We start from the raw sequence: 17,873 nt of genomic DNA, 5'->3' as shown, positions 1-17,873 counted from the left end.
GGAGCAGGAGGGCTGCCAAGAAGAAAATTCAGCCCCAGCCCAAACTCAAAGGCTCCCCTGTAAGATGTAGTTTTTGTTTGGTTTTCCTTAATACATCAGAAACTCACAGGGCACAAAACTGACCCTGTGTGAAATCTTACGCCGGCCCTCCTCCTTTCTGGAGGAAATTAAGAATTCATGCTCCAAATCATGCCTGTTTTCAGAAAGCAAGCTGCTGCAGCACCTCTCTGGTAGTCTTGATCTAGCAAGACAAACAACTGCCATGTAGACCTGCTGTCATTCTTTATTTTAAATAAAGGTTAGGACACTGTAACTAAGCGATGCGAGGAGGTGGACTTGCTAATCCACCAGATGCAGGTCTCTGGACATTCTTGGTAATAAGGTGGTTATTAATTCTTCACAGCTCGCTGATCCGTGGGGGAGGCTGGGCTGCACAGCTGCAGTCTGAGCGTATGGGCGCACTTGCAAACAGGTTTCCTAGGGAGGCTGTTTGGGCATGAGTTAAAGTAGACAAAGGTGACTGTGAAGTCTCTTGGTCCTACACGTCGCAAGGCTCTGGCTCTCGCTGCCCTGCACATGCAGGGGCTGAGGCTGCTGGATCCACATTCCTTGTTCCAGCTGAAACCCTTCGCTTCACCTCTGTGCTTGAGGAGAGGACAAGCGTCATCTTGTCTGCCTCAGGTTTCCTCTGCGTGCTCTCCTGAGGGGTGCTGCTCTCCCCAGCTGGCCCTGGGACGGTGGGGACGGGTGCCCAGGGAGCCAGGCAGCGGGGCACAGTCGCTCTGGCTGGCATCGCAAAGAGCAGCTTGTTTTGGTAGCTCCACCTCAGCCGGGGTTCGGTCTCTGTGCTAGCAAGTATCAACTGTCTCATGGTGGTTTTTTTTTTTTTTGACTCTTGCAGGTGGGAACAGCGAGAGCTGCCTAATGGTAGAGTCTACTATGTAGACCATAACAACAAGACCACCACGTGGGAGAGACCCCTTCCTCCCGGGTAAGGGGCTCTGGGGACAGCTGCCATCTCGGATACTGAACCAACTTGTAGCAGATGCACAGGAGTCTGTGCAAAAGTGGGGAAGGTGGCAGGAAGGTCTTCTCATTCCTAAAAAGAAATGGAGTGAGATGACCACGTGTTTACTGGCCTGAAAACACATGCTGTATCCTCAGAAAGGTCTTTTCAGCATTTGTAAAAGGGAAAAAGCATTCCAGTCTGTCGTGTTTTGACCTCTGTTAGAGGATTTTTTTTTTTTTTTTTAAACAGTCCATGGAAATCACTAATCACTTGCGCAGCAGCACAACCGCTTGTGGGCAGAGCAGAGGGGTGGGCCTTTGGGATGAGGACCAGGAGAAGGGAGAGGAGGGGCATTGTCGTCACCTGGAAAAACAGATGCTTCTAGATGATGGCTGAGCTCCTGTGAGCAGGAACAGGCACACTTACTATGCCCCAAACCTGGAGCTAGACCCCGGACTTTCTCAGAGGAGGTTCTCGTTGAGGTCTGCTTGTGCTTGAGAAGATGATGCTGCTCAGCTCCGTGAGACCTGCAGGAAGCACTCTGCAAAACTCACCTCCAGGAGGGCCATGCTTTCATTTGCAGGAGTCTTCAGGTCTAAAGGCTGAACGCAGCCCTGTGGGCCACGTGCTTTCCAGGAGCTTGTTGAATTCTCACCTCTTAGTGCTCCTAAAAGCAGAGAACTTGAGAACAACAGTTTGGCTGTATCTAGACTGAGTTTGTTCAGGGCTGGAATGACTGAAGTGTGCTTTAACTGCCACTATAATGCATGGAAGTGAAATACAAACCCGTCCTGTTCTCCTCTGTGGGAGCCTACAGGTTCCTGCGGGCACACATTACCTTCAGTTAAGCTGCAATACCTGCAGCCGCTCTCTGATCCTACAACAGCTTGAAATCTGTCTGGTGTTAAAAGAGGGAGGCTGCTACCTGGAAGGGTAGGTTTGGGAGTACCCCAGTGTGCTGCTTCCCTCCTGTGCAGGTCTCCAGCCCGGGGCTGTGCCGCTGTCGGAGGTCAGCTGTCTTGGACTGATGTTTATGGCATCGTGGTGCAAACTCTGCTAGTGTCTAGGCATCCCATGTAGGCTTCGTGTGCCCTTGCAGGGAGCTGCTTCAAGTCTTAATAGTCTTTTGTATATCCTTCTGGTGGATCTTTGCCCAAAAGAGCCCCTTCAGCTATGAAATTGGTGGCTGTGCCAGAGCTGGGAATGGAGCCCTTTTGTTAGAGGGTATCTTGGTCGTGTGAGAGGAGCCAGAGAGCGAGTGTCTGAAGTCAGCCTGTAGTGTCAGAGCAGAATGAAAGATCACAGTCTCCATAGCTGGACCCCTGGGCCCAGGCAGCTCTTGGCTCTTCCTGCCTTGGAGGACTATGAGCTGCTTTTCTCACATGTATTTCTGAGAGGCAGAACACCGATGTGCTGAGCCAAGCCACTGCACGGGGAGCACAAGGGGAGTGTGACAGCTGGGGAAGCGGTTCATAATCCCGTGCTCCTCTGTTGTGCTTTCAGCACATTCTGGGGCAGCAGCTGGATGTTTTCAAGATACTACTGTGCATCCAGAGCCCTGGGGGCAGCCCTCAGATGGGGGCGATGGGAGGTTCCTCTGTGTGCCACCACGGGCTGTGCCTTCTGACGTGTCCAGGGCTTCTTCCTGCTGCCTCCACACCAGCGTTTGTACTGAGCGGTTGTAGGACGGCTGGAGGCACCTGCCAGCGGGACTTGCAGAGCTGTCTGAGGACAGTGACACCTTCTTCTGGTGTTTCCAGGTGGGAAAAACGTGTGGATCCCCGAGGCAGGTATTACTATGTGGACCACAACACCCGGACCACCACATGGCAGCGCCCCACAGCTGAGTACGTCAGGAACTATGAGCAGTGGCAGTCCCAGCGAAACCAGCTCCAAGGAGCCATGCAGCAGTTCAGCCAAAGATTCTTGTACCAGGTGAGAGCCTGGGGCAGTGGTGATCTCACTCGGCTCTCCTACTGGTCTCGGCTGGGCTGGCCTGGGAGACACGGAGCGTGCGGACATGCTTGCTGGGCTGCATGGGGTCTGTTGGTGAGCTCAGCAGAGCAGCGCTCGGACAGGAGAGCCCACGGGCTCCTCTGCTGTGTGCAGAGAACTGCGCGGGAGTAACTTTCTTTTTATAAAACAGCTTGCTTGGTCCTGAAGGGTGGTGGGAGGTGTCCTCAGCAGCCTGACCCTGGTCTCCCTTCAGTGCCAGCGTGGCTAGGCACATGCTCTCTCCTGTGGCTCCCATCAGGCAAGCTTTGCTGCTGACCTGTGAGGCTTGCAGAACTCGTTGCATGCTGTTGGAGCTGGGCATATGCTGAGGAAGCTGTGGGAGCCTGGTCTGTAGTGGGAGGGGAGGCTCTTGGGGCTGAGCTCATCCCTCCCCGTCTCCCTTGGGCTGAGGACAGCGGGGCTGGGCCCTGGGTGGCCGCAGGAGTTGGGTGCAGGTGCTGACATGGTGAGGGCTGCAAGAGCCAGGGGACCAGAGGGCGCAGGGAGTGAGTGCTGCTGGGCTTGGTGAGCTTCCTCCTGCTTTTTCTGCTTCTTCCCTTCACTCCTGGTTTGGGCTGAGTAACTGTGTTTCATTGCTTGGGGAATGGGCTCTCAACAGCCCTGCAGAGCACTAGCTCTTGGGCACAGACCACTCTTGTCCTCGCCTTGCTTTTGCTGCCGGAGCTGGGACCCAGCTTCAGTGGTGGGTAAGCAGGGTGGTGCTGGTGGCCGTTGTGCTGCCGGGTGAGCCGGGCAGGAGCATTTCCGACTCCTGGAGTGGTGACGTCCCAGCGATCTCTGCTGTCAGCCAGCCCCGTGCCTTGCAGAGGCCTGCTGCAGTGAAAAACACGGCTCCTGCCAGAAGGCAGGGAGGTCTGGTGGGGCAGGTGTGGAGTGAAGGTGGGCAGAGCAAAGTGGCCAACTTCTTCTCATTGATGTTTAGCTCCTCTTGGAAAAAGCCGGGAGGCTGACGTGTCCCAGCAGCGCTGCTAGTGCTGGTGCGAGCTCTGTGCTCCAGCGAGGAGTCGATGCTCTCTGGGAGGAGGGTGCAGGCAGAGCAGTTGTGCAAAGTCCCTTCTGCGTGAGGCACAAGTGGGGCCTCTCCCCGGGGGTGCGGGAAGCTGCTCTGCCCCCCTCCCCTCTCCTGCCCTCCCCGCCCCCACCCCGGACAGTTATCCAGCCCTTCCAAGCCTGGCAGTGGGAGCTGGGCTGCCACGGCTCTGCTGCCCGCTGCCTGCCTGCACTGCTCCGCAGCCTCCAGGACCACTGGAGGGGGGGCATGCAGGAGGGGGCTTCCACCAGAGGCCAGACCGGGCTCCGTGCCTGTCACTCGCTCCCATCTCTGCCATCGCCAGCCTTGGAGCCGCTCCAGTGCTGTGCGATCGCCCTGGCCGGGCTCCGCAGAGTGCAGAGGGAGGGACTCGCGCTCCAAATTTAGCCTGATGAAATGATTGTACTTCTTCTTTCAAGGGCTCTAGTGCCAGCTCTGCCTCCTTCCCCGCAGGGGCTTTTTGCTTTGCCTTGCCCTCCCACCTCCAGCATCCACCTGCCCTCCGTCCTGGGAGAGGAGGCGCTGAGCAGCGCTGGGTGCTGCAGAGCCCTCTGCCCTGCCGGCGGGCACCTCGGTGCCACAGGGCTCCCTAGGCTGTGCCTGCGCGCAGCATCCCTGGCACCGAGGGGTCTTGCTGTCACGAGGGGCCGGGTTGCTCCCAGGGGATGTGGAGAGCTGCAGCAGGGTCCGCTCTCGGGAGCTCTGCCCTGGGCTCTTGTGTCTCTGCCCTGTTAGTTTTAATTAGTTGTTATTTTTAGGTCATAGTGAGGTGATACCTCTGGATGTGACTTGGCTGCGTCTCTGCCCAGCCTGTGTAGGCAGGGAGGGCGTGGAGGCTGCCCCGTGTCCCCAGTGTGCTGGGCTGGGCTGGCTGCTGCTGGGACAGTGCCTCCTGCACCCAGTGCTGGCATGTGGGGCGAGGGACAAGAGACGAAGCTCGGAGAGGCACGGACTGTGCCAGCCCCATCCCTGATGGATCCCAGGACATCCCCAGGGTGCTGGGCTGCCATGGGGTGCCCTGAGTGCTGGTGGCTGTCTCAGAGCGGGGGGCCTGGCACCCCAAAAGGTTGTGGGAACTGGGGCTGCCCCCTGTTTCGGGGTGGGAGGGATGGTCTGGCTGCGGGTGGCGTTTCCTGAGCCCGGGCTGGCTCCGCTCCCCAGCCCAGTGCCGGAGGGCTGCGACGCCAGCCTGGCCAGCAGCTGGGTTTCGGGAGGTGCAGTGGAAATGCCTTTTCGGTAACAACGCATTTCTTATTTAACTGTTCAGAGCACTCGTGGGCCTCCCTCGCCCCTGAACCCCTGAACGCTGGGGCTGCACCTCCATCCCCAGGGTCCTCCTTCACCCCTGAACGCTGGGGCTGCACCTCCATCCCCAGGGTCCTCCTTCGCCCCTGAACCCCTGAACGCTGGGACTGCACCTCCATCCCCAGGGTCCTCCCTCGCCCCTGAACCCCTGAACGCTGGGGCTGCACCTCCATCCCCAGGGTCCTCCTTCACCCCTGAACCCCTGAACGCTGGGGCTGCACCTCCATCCCCAGGGTCCTCCTTCACCCCTGAACCCCTGAACGCTGGGGCTGCACCTCCATCCCCAGGGTCCTCCTTCACCCCTGAACCCCTGAACGCTGGGGCTGCACCTCCATCCCCAGGGTCCTCCTTCGCCCCTGAACCCCTGAACGCTGGGGCTGCACCTCCATCCCCAGGGTCCTCCTTCACCCCTGAACCCCTGAACGCTGGGACTGCACCTCCATCCCCAGGGTCCTCCTTCGCCCCTGAACCCCTGAACGCCGGGGCTGCACCTCCATCCCCAGGGGCCCCCGGCAGAGCTGGAGACGGGGGGGGGGGGGCTCATGCACAGCACCCCAGCCTGCCCCCCCTGTCCCAGGGCATCCCCCGGTTCAGGCTTGGTGACAGCCACCGGCTCTGCCCACCCTGGGGAAGAAGAAAGGTGCTTTGTGCGGCGGCCCCCAACCTGCCGGGGGGCGGGGGGCACGGGGCCGCCCGTCTGCCCGGGATGAATGTGGGCTCAGTGCGAGCGCATCCCGCACCCCTCGCCCTGCCGGGAGGAGGGGGCCGCCGGCCGCCAGGAAGCGCTGGGCGTGGACAGGGCTTGTGGGAATGATTTCATTGGAAAGGCCTGCGATATTTTTTCCCCTCTTGTGTGTGGTTCTTGGAGGAGGCTGGAGGTGTATCTGGTGGGGACAGCCGGCGGGAGCTGAGCAGCCGCACACATCTGGACCCCACTGTGCCGTCCCGCTCCCCTCCGTGCGGCACAGCCCCTGCCCCGCTGCCCCCTTGGCTGCCCCAGCCTCTGTTTAGTTTGTGCTTTTTTTTTTCGCTCCCCCCCCCCGCCCCCCTTTGAGTTTGCAAGTTGTTTTTTTTTTTTTTTTTTAAGTTCTCTGGGAGCTGCGGGCCAAGGGGGAGGCGAGTGGGAGCAGGGGCTCTGCATTCCGCTCTTCCCAGGCGTCCCTACCCTGGTTTTTATTTTGTGTTTTTGCCCTCTCTGTTGTCTTTAGTCGTCCGGCGCCCCGTCTGACAATGATCCTCTCGGTCCCCTTCCTCCCGGCTGGGGTAAGTACTGAGCCGCCTCACCTGCCTGCCACCGTGCTGGCTGGACAGCGACAGCACCAGTGCGGATGGGGACGCTGCTCCGGACCTTGCCCGTCCCGTGGGGAGGATGGTGCTGTCAGCAGCTCCTGTGCTTCTGTCCTAGGCATTACTGGGAGTGGTGGCTGGGGAGCCAGTGTTCCCCGTGCTCTGTTGCATGTGGGGCTGAGTCTGCCTGTGATTAGCACGATCTCTGATTTGAATTCCAGCTTTTTTTCCCTTTTTGTTAACCCCCCCACACCTTTTCCTGGAGGAGTTCCCAGCCTCTCTCAGCTGCTGAATGCAGAAGTGCTTGTGGTTGTTCTTTGGACGGGGGCAGACGTTGGGGATCCAACTCCTCGCTTGTCCCCAAACCCCTCCTCTGCCAAACGGGGATCTATCCCGCTGCCGTGCATGCCTCTGGGGATGCTTTGCCCCAGTCCACACCAGGGCTGGGAGCTGGCAGGAGTGGGGCTGCCTGTCCTGCCCCCATGGCCCAAGCATCATGTGCTGGGATGTTTTGAAAGGTCCCTGCGCCATCCCCAGAGCAGAGGGGCCCCCCTCCACGGCGAGAGCATCCCCTGGAGAGGGCAGGCTGGGATGCTTGTGGGTGCAGATGGGGTGTGCTATGCCAGGGAGAGCAGGAGAGGGGTTAAAACTGTGGGGAACTTGGAGCAGGGCCAAGGGGACCCAGGCTGTTAAGGGGGTCTCAATGGGGACTGTGCTGGAGCCTGTGCTACCGTGCTGGGTGGCCCACCTCCTGCATCAGCAAGCAGAGGGGCCCCATCCCATGTCAGCTGGGCAGGCTGGGGGGTGGCACGGCTCTGTGTGGGGCTGAGCACCCTGGGGTGGGGATCCTCAGGGTGAATGAGCTCTCAGAGATGGATGCAGTCCTGGTTGTTGTATGCAGAGTCTGCCAGAGCCACAGTGTGGGGGCTGCTTCCCGTGGTCCGGGAGCAAGGGGGGGGTGGCAGTGGCTGGGAGGTGACAGGGGAGCGTGCGTGCAGGGCATCCCTGCCGGCATGGAGCAGGGCCCTGCACGTGGGGAGTGACGCAGGCACGTGGAGGGATGGAGGTGTGTTTGCATGTGGGGCGCACGTGTGGGTGGGGAGGCAGCGAGCGTGCGTGGGCGTGTGCAGGGGGGTGCTGGGCAAGAGACCGAGCAGCGTTGGCAGGTGGGACGAGATGGGGTGCGCAGGGTGGGTGCGGGCACCGGAGGGCTGGCGCGGTGGGGAGCGGGTACAGGATCACCGCTGAGCCGGGGCGTGTGGTGCCTGGTCATGGCTGGGAGGCTCTTGCTGTTCAGAGTGTGCAAATAGTGCTGGAAGCGTGTGTTGGGCAGGGGGTGCCCAGGGAAGTGTGTGAGGCTGCAGGCACGGGGGCGGGGGTGTCGAGCAGTGGTGCTGGGGTGAGTGGCATCGTGTTGTGCCTGTGTGCGGCAGCAGGAGGGCACGTGTGCCTGTGCACGAGCATGCTGGGAGCACGAGCCGTGCACTGGCAACAGGGCCACACAGGGAGTTTGGACGCATTTGAGAAAGCACCTGCAGGTCTGCCTGGAGGGATGCTGCGCTTGTGGACACTGCGTGTCCAAGGAGGGTGTGCGTGCCGCCTGCCCAGAAAGACCCGTGGCCGAGCACGCCCCTTGTGCCAGCCTGGCAGTGGGTTGGCAGGACTGGTCTCTGCCGTTGGACCTCCCTGCACGCTGGCCTTGGGGGCACTGAGAATGTCAGTCTTTCCTGGAGGTGCGGCAGCTTGGGCATGTAGAAGAAACGTAGGGGGGTTTATAGTGCCTTTTCCAAACGAGCCGGGGCACTGCCAGTGGGGAGGTGGGACAGGGGGAGCTGACGAACTTCTCATGAACTGGGAAGGGGAGGGCTGTTCCTGGGACTGCAGGTCAGTGCTGGCCAGGGCGCTCCAGCTAACGCCTCCTCTCTCCCTTTTTCTTTTAGAGAAGAGACAGGACAATGGGCGAGTGTATTACGTGAACCACAACACACGGACCACCCAATGGGAAGACCCTCGCACGCAGGGGTAGGCAGCCTGCGGGGAGAGCAGGGAGGATGCTTGCTGTTTTGGAAGGTCTGTGTGATGGGCTGCCGAGCGCCCATCTGAGAGCTGTCTGCCAGGGACCGAGCGGGCTGCAGCGCTGAGGAGTCAAAATCAGTGAGAGCTGCAGGCAGTGCTGGAGCACAGGAGGGCTGGGCACTGCAGTCCGGGGCATCGTGGGGCAGCGCTCCAGCTTGCGGGAGCTGGGGTAGAGATGAGGAAGCGATGGGGAGGACTGTAGGGCTTTCTGAGCAGAAAGAGGCGCTTTCTTCTTGCCCTGTTGCTTTCTGGCAGGGCTCTGCTTGGGCTTCTGAGAGCTCTGGGTTGTGGCTCTCCAGAGAGCTGCCCAGGCCCCCGCTGAGGTCCTCTCTTCTGCAGACAGAGAGCGAAGCTGTAACTGTGGCCAGTCCTGGCCGTGGCCGAGCGCAGCCCAGGCAGGGCTCCTGTCTCGGGGTGCGGGCAGGCGCTAATCCCATGCTGTGAATCCTTCCTTTTGCCTGGCACGGAGCTGCAAACTAAAGGTGGTTCCCAAGGGCAGCAACTTGGAGAGCCATGGCTCAGGGTGAGGGGTGCCTGGTGACCCCTTCCTTGTCGGCAGGATGATCCAGGAGCCGCCGCTGCCGCCTGGCTGGGAGATGAAGTACACAAACGAGGGTGTGCGCTACTTCGTGGACCACAACACTCGCACCACCACCTTCAAGGACCCGCGCCCTGGGTTCGAGTCTGGGTAAGCGTTTTTGTGCTGGGCCCTTCGCCTCGTGGCTGGGCTGCGCACCAGGCGCCGCGACCGCCTGTTTGCAGCTCCTGCCTTCCTGTGGTCGTGACATGGAGCGGAGGGAGTGGGTCAGCTTTGTTGCAAAGAGACTGAGTAGCGGGTTTAAAGTCTTGCGTTTGGCTCTGAGAGAGGAGAGCTGCACCCCAGAGATCTTCCTCCTGCCTGGCAGGCGATGAGACTGCTCACACCGGGGCAGGTGGGGGTGCTGAGCCGAGGCCCATGATGCTTTTGCAGGAGCAAGCAGGGTGGCTCCCCGGGGGCATATGACCGGAGCTTTCGCTGGAAGTACCACCAGTTCCGCTTCCTCTGCCATGTGAGTAGAGCAGAGGGCCCCAGAACCCCGGGGGCTGCTGGGCTGGATGGGTGCGTGGATGGCCTGATCCTGTGGGCAGGCGCAGGTGAGGAGAGCCGCTGTGCCAGCCTACGCAAAGCCTGGTGTCTCTGCCTTGCTTGCAGTCAAACGCGTTGCCCAGCCACGTGAAGATCAGCGTTTCCCGACAGACGCTCTTTGAGGACTCCTTCCAGCAGGTGAGGAGGTGCCAGGGCCGCAGAGCCCGGGGAGGTGCGGAGCCGGCCCTTGCACTAGCCTGCGGTGACGCCTCCTGCTTCCCCCCAGATCATGAACATGAAACCTTACGACCTGCGGCGCCGCCTGTACATCATCATGCGAGGAGAGGAGGGCTTGGACTACGGTGGCATTGCTAGGTGAGCGCTGGTGTGCCGGACCACACGCCTGCTGTGGGATGGGGCTGTGCCCGGCCTGCAGCGCGAATCCTGCTGGCGTGGGGGCCTGTCCAGCAGCTGCACTCAGGGTCTGCGGTGCCTGCGTGGGCGGAAGAGCCCAGGGTTTTTCAGATGGGAAATAGTGTGAGTTTTAGGAATGGTGGACCATTGCGAGAGCATCGCATCAGCCTGTCCCTGGCGTAGTGAGGGCCGGGGGACCCAGCTGGGGCTCTCCTGCTGCCCCTGGGGTGTAGGGGTGATGGGCTGAGCAGCCTCTTCTCCCTGCAGCCCACCTTCGCAGCTGGCGGGCGCTGCTGTTTCTTGGGACAGTCGGCGCGTGCCGGGGCGGACATGGTGTGATGCAGTCACGGCAGCTTCCATCTGCCTGCCCTGAGGATGGTGTTACCACAGAGCGTGGGCTGCGTCTCTGCTGGAGGAGGGGTCCTGTGTCCCCACGAGCCCCCGCTGGCTCACTCGGGTTGTCTGCTTTGGTGCTGGGCTAATGCTTCCCCTGCCTGCCGCCCCGGCATTCGTGCTGCCGTGCTCTCGCCCGCTCCTCCTTTGTGGTGCCGCTGCCCCCGGCTCCGCTGCAGGGGCTCCTGCTCTCCACCTCTCTCTGTGTCCTGCCAGTGGTTTTACCCTATGGTAGGTTACGTCATGCTGTTCTACCACAGGGTAGAACCACGGACGGGATGCCGGGGCTGCTTCTGCGTCTGAGGACTCCTGTCTCCTTGCACGGCCAGGAGAGCGAAGCCAGGACGGTGTCCGTCCCGCGCTGCCTTGAGGTCGGGGTGGGGCTCCCGGGGGGCGCCTGTGCCGAGAGGCTCGGGAGGGCTTCGCACAGCAGCGTGCGTACGTGTGCGACAGCCTGGTTGGGAGCGAGCCCTGCGGTGCCTGCCGGGATCCCTGACGCCCCAAGTGGGGCCTCTGGCAAACCGGGCCGTTTGTGGCTGGTGTCTCCAGAAGCACTTCACAAACCGTGCACAGCACCCCTGGGGCTGAGGACGCCCTCGCCAAGTCACACCAGGGCCCAGCGCTTGCACCACTGCCCCGAGGCACCTGGTTCGCACGGGGCGTGCTGCAGAGGTGGCTGTCCCCTCCTGCCCACAGCCCCTGGGCGCCCTGGCTCCTCAAGCCGCTCGTCACCCGTGCTCCTCCTTCCTCTCACCCCAGGGAATGGTTCTTCCTCCTGTCCCACGAGGTGCTCAACCCCATGTACTGCCTCTTCGAGTACGCTGGCAAGAACAACTACTGCCTGCAGATCAACCCAGCCTCCTCCATCAACCCCGACCACCTCACCTACTTCCGCTTCATCGGCCGCTTCATCGCCATGGTAAAAGCCTGGGGTGATGGGGTGAGGGGTTGACTTTGTGCCCGTCCATCCCCCAGAGTGGGGGCCTTGCAGGGGGCGGGAGTGGGCTGTGGGGTGGGGGGCCGCTCTGCGTGCTGTGGCTGTTTGCCTGGCACTGCTGCCCCCCTTCAGCCCCTTCTCACTCAGCTGTGAGCCCGTGGGAGACGGCTCATTGCGGGGGTGCTGTGGGGAAGGCTGCGGGGTGATGCATTTTAAATCCCGGGGATGGCCGTGGGGCCAGAGGGGACCTGGTTTCCCAGGGGCTGTGTGGTGGGGATGGCTCCACATCTTTGGCTGCCACCCCAGGTGCTGTCGGGTTTGCAGCTCCACAGGCTATTTATAGCCCCAGCAGTGTGAGGTTTTCCAGCTGCCCAAGCCCCGGAGCGGCTCCTCCCGTTCGTCTTGCATTCCTCAGGGCCAACATGCCGTGGGGTTGCCCAGCTTCGGGCTGGCAGGGGGGCTGCCAGGGGTTCCCTGAGCTTGGGGAAGGGTCCCTGGCCCGCCGCCCTGCAAGGTGTGCACAGGAGGCAGCTGCACGCTGCGCTGGCCCCTGCTCTGTCCTGCCCTGCCCTGCTCCACGCGTTGCAGGATACCAATAAAACCCCAGACTATTACTCACCGCTGGGCTGTTCTAGACAAGCGTCTGCATTATTTTTGGCTGCCTTTGCCTTGGGGCTCCTGGAAGCCAGGGATTCAGGGAAGCCACAGCACAGCTCTGTTTAAACAAGTGCTCTTAATAGAGCTGTGAGGGGAGAAGGAGACATGGTGGAATTCGCAGTGGGGAGGGGAGTGGGCTGCGCACACACCCACGCCGGGCGAGCCGCCCCCAGGCAGTGCTGTCGGGGGGAGCCCACTCCTCCCCACCACATTTGCCAGCCAGGAGTGAGTGCCGCAGCTCTGGGACCCCGGGAGCGATTCCCCTTCGCCCCGCAGCTCCCCCAGTGCTGGAGCACCGTGGGTCTGCCCTGGGGTCCCTCATGACCTGGCACCACCTCCCCGCCGTAGGCTCTGTATCATGGGAAGTTCATCGATACCGGCTTCACGCTGCCCTTCTACAAGCGGATGCTGAACAAGCGGCCCACGCTGAAGGACCTGGAATCCATTGACCCCGAGTTTTACAACTCCATCGTCTGGACCAAGTGAGTGCCTCGTGCTCCCTCCTGGCCTGGGCCTGTGCTGCTGTGGGGGAGGCGGCGCTCCTCCCCACGGCCCCTCGCTGCCGCTGGCTGCTTCCGTCAGAAATCACATCCCGGTGCCCTCCCGCAGGGAGAACAGCCTGGAGGAGTGCGGCCTGGAGCTGTACTTCATCCAGGACATGGAGATCCTGGGCAAGGTGACCACCCACGAGCTGAAGGAGGGTGGCGAGAGCATCCGGGTGACGGAGGAGAACAAGGAGGAGTACATCATGTGAGTGGCCATCCCCAGGCCCCTGCCGGGTGCTACCCATGCCGGCCGCAGGGCAGCTCTGGGATGGGAACGTGGGGCTTAGGACGTGGCTGCTTCCCTGGGCTACGTGGCCTGTGACAAGTATGGGCTGGCGCGGTCGGCCGAGCTCCGCTGCGGTCTGGCTTGCTGCTGGCTGGGCAGTTGCCAGTACTTTCAGGAAAGAGGAGAGGGGAGAGAGGGTGAGACTTCTCTCCCTGTCCTGTGGCTGCACACCCTGCCCGTCTGCTGCAGGGCTGGCTGGGGGCTGCCAGGGCGTTCTCCTCCTGCGCACGGTAGGCTCCGGCCACGGGACGCAGCTTGCACCCCTCATCCTCCCAAAGGCCGCTGGTCTGTGTTCAGAGCTGCCTGCTGTTCAGGGCTTGGAGGCAGAGAGAGGAACCCACGGGTGGGAACTGAGGGCAGCTCTGGTGATTTGCAGGAGCCCCTCTCCCCCTCCCCATGCACGCGTACGGCTCCCAGGGCCCTCCCCGCAGCTGGGAGGGATGGTGGGGGTTCCCCATGCCAGGCCAGCGGTGCTGGCTGCCTGCCAACCACTGTCTGCCTTTCCAGGCTGCTGACGGACTGGAGATTCACACGAGGCGTGGAGGAGCAGACCAAGGCTTTCCTGGATGGCTTCAACGAGGTGGTGCCGCTGGAGTGGCTGCGGTACTTTGACGAGAAGGAGCTGGAGGTGAGCTGGTGCCTGTGCTGGGATGGGGACATGGAGGTACTGGTGCTTCCCAGCCCGCTGGAGGCCACCCAGGGAATGGCACACGGGCTCCACTTGCACCCTCTGCCCCACAGCTCTGCTGACAGGGGTATCCTCAGTCTGGGAGGGTGGCTCGTTGGGTCCATTGGCAAGAAAATGTCCCAGTGGAGGCGAGGAATTCCTCCCAGACGCCTCTGTTGGCCGGTGCTGGAGCCTGTGCTTTGTGAGGCCCAGCACCAGAGGGGCTGGTGTTCCGAAGCGTGGGTGCAGGGCCTTATTTCTGTTCCCCCACTAACTGTCCCCTGTCCCCAGCTGATGCTGTGCGGCATGCAGGAGATAGACATGAATGACTGGCAGAAGAATACTATCTATCGGCACTACACCAAGAACAGCAAACAGATCCAGTGGTTCTGGCAGGTCAGTCCCAGCGCCGGCAGCACCTCTGAGCTCTGCAGCCCTGGGGTCATCCCCTGCCGCGGCCCAGGGCTGGCTTGGGGCACGCAGCCTCGCAGGCTGTCGGGAAGAACAAAATACAACCACAAGCACGTGTTCAGCCAGCAGCATCTGGCTGTGGCTGGCGGAGGCGCTGGTGCCAGCACAGGGGCAGCGGGGAGCACGTCGTGGTCAGTGTGCTCCTAGCAATTAGCTGGTGCTTTTGGGCGGGACGGCAGAAGAGGGTGACATGTAACAGAGCTGCGCCAGGTCAGGCGGTGCTGCTCCGTGCTGGCCCGGAGAGAAGTGGGTCAAAAATGTCTCCAAAGGGGGGCAAGGGGGCAGAGCTGCTCCCTGCCGGCCCCGTGGGATGCACCCGTCCCCAAGGGTGTGGGACTGGAGGCGAGGGCTGGACCGCGTGCCCGGCGTGTTGCACTGCCCTGGGCTGCGCCTAAGCCCGGCCAGCGGGCGTGGGGTGTTGGTGGCAGGAGCTGCACGGCAGGATGGTGCCCCGGGCCCGGCTGGGCTGTGGGCTTGGGGGTGACAGGGATCCCATGCTCCTGCCCCGTTCTTGTAGGTGGTTAAAGAGATGGACAACGAGAAGAGGATCCGCCTGCTGCAGTTTGTGACAGGGACCTGCCGCCTGCCCGTCGGGGGGTTCGCGGAGCTCATCGGTGCGTGTTCCCGGGTGCCTGGCATGGGCAGGGTCCCGGGGAGGCGAGGGGGGCAGCGGCTGTGGGCAGGGGGGCAGGTGGGACCTGGCTGGCTGTGTCTCCACCAGAGTGCACGTAAGCAGTGAGGCAGCTGCAGCGTCTGAGCATGGTGATTTAACCCGGTGGTGTGCTGTACTCAGACAAATTCCTTAGCCGTGAACTGTACTGCCACAGTTAACTTTGTCAGTCCAGTTTATAATCTCATTTTGAATGATTTTTTTTTTTTTAATTTTGATTTTTGTGCAATGAAACCCCTCTTCTAGAAAAACCACAGTGTGGCATTATTCTGCTCTCATCCTTTAATTTGCTACTTTCTGGGGCCTGTACCAGCCTTTCCCTGACTTTCCTGGAATTGGTGGCAAGCTAATCAGCTAACTTAACCCGCTCATTTATTCTTGCTGGCATATTAGCTTTTTTCCAGCCCCCTGGAATCTCTCCAGCATTCACAATCTGTTAAAAAGCGACCTCAGTGACTCAAACTTCCTGAGCCCCAGGTCCTTTAAAACTCTTGGATGGACCCACTCAGTCCTGTGGGTCTATGGATAAATATGTCCTGGCAGTTGCTATTTAACCATCTCGCTTAGAAGCCATGCTGTTACCCTTCTGTGCTGTGAAAGATGCTTTTCAGCTTTCCTCTTTCTTTCTTATTTTCTGTACATCCTCTCTGCAAAGGGGTCAGAACAGGCAGTGAGCACTGCTGCGGATTTATGCCTCCGTGTGTCTCTGTGATCATCACGGGGTGTGATGCTGTGATCTGCTGGCTAACAGCATGTTAGAGGGGTTTTCTTTGTCAGCTCCTGGTCATGTAATGATATTTGTTGTGCTTGTAATTAACAGGCAGCAATGGGCCCCAGAAATTCTGCATCGATAAAGTTGGCAAAGAGACATGGCTGCCTCGGAGCCATACATGGTAAGTCATTTCTCCTTAGCCCTGTTAGGAGCACGTGGGGACAACTGCGAGCAGCCTCTGCGCGGCTGCACAGGGCCCCAGGCACCCTCCATCCTGGCCGCCCACGTTCCTGGGGGATGTAGCTGCCATTCCTGGCTGTGCGTCTTAATGCAGCTGCTGTGCGCAGCTGAGGCTGGAGAGGACCCTGCTGTGGGGAGGAGAATTGGGATCACGGCGCTGTTCCCAGCCTCTGCTGTCTCTCCAGCTTTAACCGTCTGGATCTCCCTCCCTACAAGAGCTACGAACAGCTGAAGGAGAAGCTGCTTTATGCAATTGAGGAAACGGAAGGATTTGGACAGGAATGATGGAGCTTTGGTGCTTTCCCAGGGCAGAGGGCCCTGGAGTGCTGCCGGCCGGTGGTCCTGCCTGCTGGCGCCCGCAGAGCCCAGCGCTCAGCCCTCTCCGCAGGATGGTGTGCAGGCAGCTGCGGACGCTGTTGCTCTTGTTCCTGGGCGAGATCTGCACTAACGTGGCCCTGGGGGAAACGGGTCCGCGTTTCTCTTCCTAAAGAAACTTGAGGTGTGCTGGAGAGGTAGACGCAAAAGCTTGGCCCCAGTCTGCTCGTGAGGTGCAGGGGCTGGCACAGGGGACAGGGCACAGCCCCGGGCCTTGGCAGGCAGCGTGCAGTCACCGAGGCTCCCCGGTTCCCCCGGCAGACACAGCGAAATGAGATCCAGGTTAGGCACCGGCTGGTTTCCACCCGCTAGCGTGTTCTGCCTTTTCAGGGCATTTTGATAGATTCAGGTGGGGAGGGGAAAAGGCTCTTGAACCAACCCTCGGGTCACTTTTGGGCTCTGTCCTGCACCTGGCAAAGGTAACGGGGAGCTCCCAGCCGATGCTGCTGGGGCTGACCTCTGCACAAGGGCCAGGACTGCCCCATCCCGCGCCAAACCCACAGCCGCCGGCGCCCAGCGCCTGGCTGGCCACGTCCTTTGTGTGTTTTGATTTGCAAGAGCGTGGCCCCTGTGCAGTTGTATCTAATAGCGGTCTGGTGCTCGGAGCTGGTGCTCCACAGCAGCCTTGGGGGCTCCGGTCACGTTCGGGGCACATCTGGCCTTTGCTTGGTTCGTGGGTTCGGCCCTAGCGCCCCATGGTTCCCGTGTGGCTGGTCGGGCTGGTGGCAGAAGCTCCTGGAGCTGCGGGTGAGGGCAGGATCAGGCCTCTGCCCCTCGCCTGATGCCCAGTCTGCTGCTGCTGCACCCCCCTCGGTGTGCTCGGGGCAGAGCGACCCGCGCAAGCGTTGGTGTACATAGCTGTACATAGGGGAAGTCTACAGCTACAAGACACTGCAATAGCTTTTGACTGGTAACCAGATAGTTTTGTACTGCACCATCCTGCCTCAGCGATGCCAACTTCTTGTGCAATAAATGATAAGCAGCTGCCGAGATGTGTGTCCCTGGTCGGTGTCTCGCACGGGGAGACAGCCTGGTGTGACCCCTGGGGTGTCTGCGCAGGGGCTCGGCTGAAGGGACGTGGCGGGTGCCCAGAGCTCGTCAATGAGGTCATAAATAATACGTACTTTTTTCCACACACACACACTGCACAGGAGCGTCAGGCTGAGCGCAGCGCTCCTGCCTGTCTTTGCCCAAACTATAATAACACGTTGCTAAAAACATCTCCAGGGCTTTGTGCCAGAGCTGGAGCTGCCTCCCTGTGCCACCATGTGATGAAACCCATAGCGGCGTTGGCGGAACTAAATCAGGTGCGTGAGGTCAATGGCCATAGGCCGGTGGTGGTCAGTAAAAAATCCAGCGCCAGCAGAACTAAACAAGCCCACTGTTCATATCGCTGGGGGCCAGCCTGCAGCCAGGAATTCTGCCATGCCGTGGCTTTTCAGCAGCTGCCAGGGCTGGTTGATTCTTCATGTGGGTTTGGGGTTTTTTGTTTTGGTTTTGTTTTTTTTTTTTTTTTTTAATAGTCTGTACATGTGCCGCACTGCGGGAGATCTTTGCCAAGCATGGCAGAGCCAGGGCCAGCCCAGCCCCAGAAGGAAGCTCCCCTGGCTGTGGGCAGGCCATTCGCACTCCTGGCCTGGGAGGTGGCAGGGGAATTGCAGCCACCTGCGCACCCTGTCCCTGCATGGGACAGTGACATGGTGCCAGGACAGAGCTG

General features: G+C 60.8%; 1 protein-coding gene across 8 annotated transcripts in view; it reads left to right on the top strand.

The window, feature by feature from the left end:
* The window catches only part of WWP2 (WW domain containing E3 ubiquitin protein ligase 2), a gene marked incomplete at its 5' end in the record, with an annotated part of 43,808 nt that extends 26,662 nt beyond the window's left edge, over window positions 1-17,146 (top strand). For 7 of the 8 annotated variants that reach the window (XM_080365111.1, XM_080365112.1, XM_080365110.1 and 4 more), the window contains 16 exons: window positions 902-991; window positions 2,770-2,944; window positions 6,569-6,623; window positions 8,588-8,669; window positions 9,283-9,411; window positions 9,694-9,772; window positions 9,916-9,987; window positions 10,076-10,164; window positions 11,356-11,515; window positions 12,539-12,672; window positions 12,800-12,940; window positions 13,529-13,649; window positions 13,980-14,084; window positions 14,677-14,773; window positions 15,650-15,722; window positions 15,967-17,146. In XM_080365111.1, the coding sequence (XP_080221237.1) occupies window positions 902-991; window positions 2,770-2,944; window positions 6,569-6,623; window positions 8,588-8,669; window positions 9,283-9,411; window positions 9,694-9,772; window positions 9,916-9,987; window positions 10,076-10,164; window positions 11,356-11,515; window positions 12,539-12,672; window positions 12,800-12,940; window positions 13,529-13,649; window positions 13,980-14,084; window positions 14,677-14,773; window positions 15,650-15,722; window positions 15,967-16,066 (1,702 nt within the window). In that variant the 3' untranslated portion in view covers window positions 16,067-17,146. Of the gene's footprint in view, window positions 1-901; window positions 992-2,769; window positions 2,945-6,568; window positions 6,624-7,865; window positions 8,381-8,587; window positions 8,670-9,282; window positions 9,412-9,693; window positions 9,773-9,915; window positions 9,988-10,075; window positions 10,165-11,355; window positions 11,516-12,538; window positions 12,673-12,799; window positions 12,941-13,528; window positions 13,650-13,979; window positions 14,085-14,676; window positions 14,774-15,649; window positions 15,723-15,966 lie in introns of those variants that run through there. The other variant, XM_080365116.1, reaches the window with a different exon arrangement.
* Window positions 17,147-17,873: the final 727 nt, after the last annotated feature.

Source organism: Falco punctatus (assembly GCF_963210335.1).
Source record: "Falco punctatus genome assembly, chromosome: 14".
Lineage (NCBI taxonomy): Eukaryota > Metazoa > Chordata > Aves > Falconiformes > Falconidae > Falco > Falco punctatus.
This window is presented reverse-complemented; position numbering and strand designations above follow the sequence as displayed.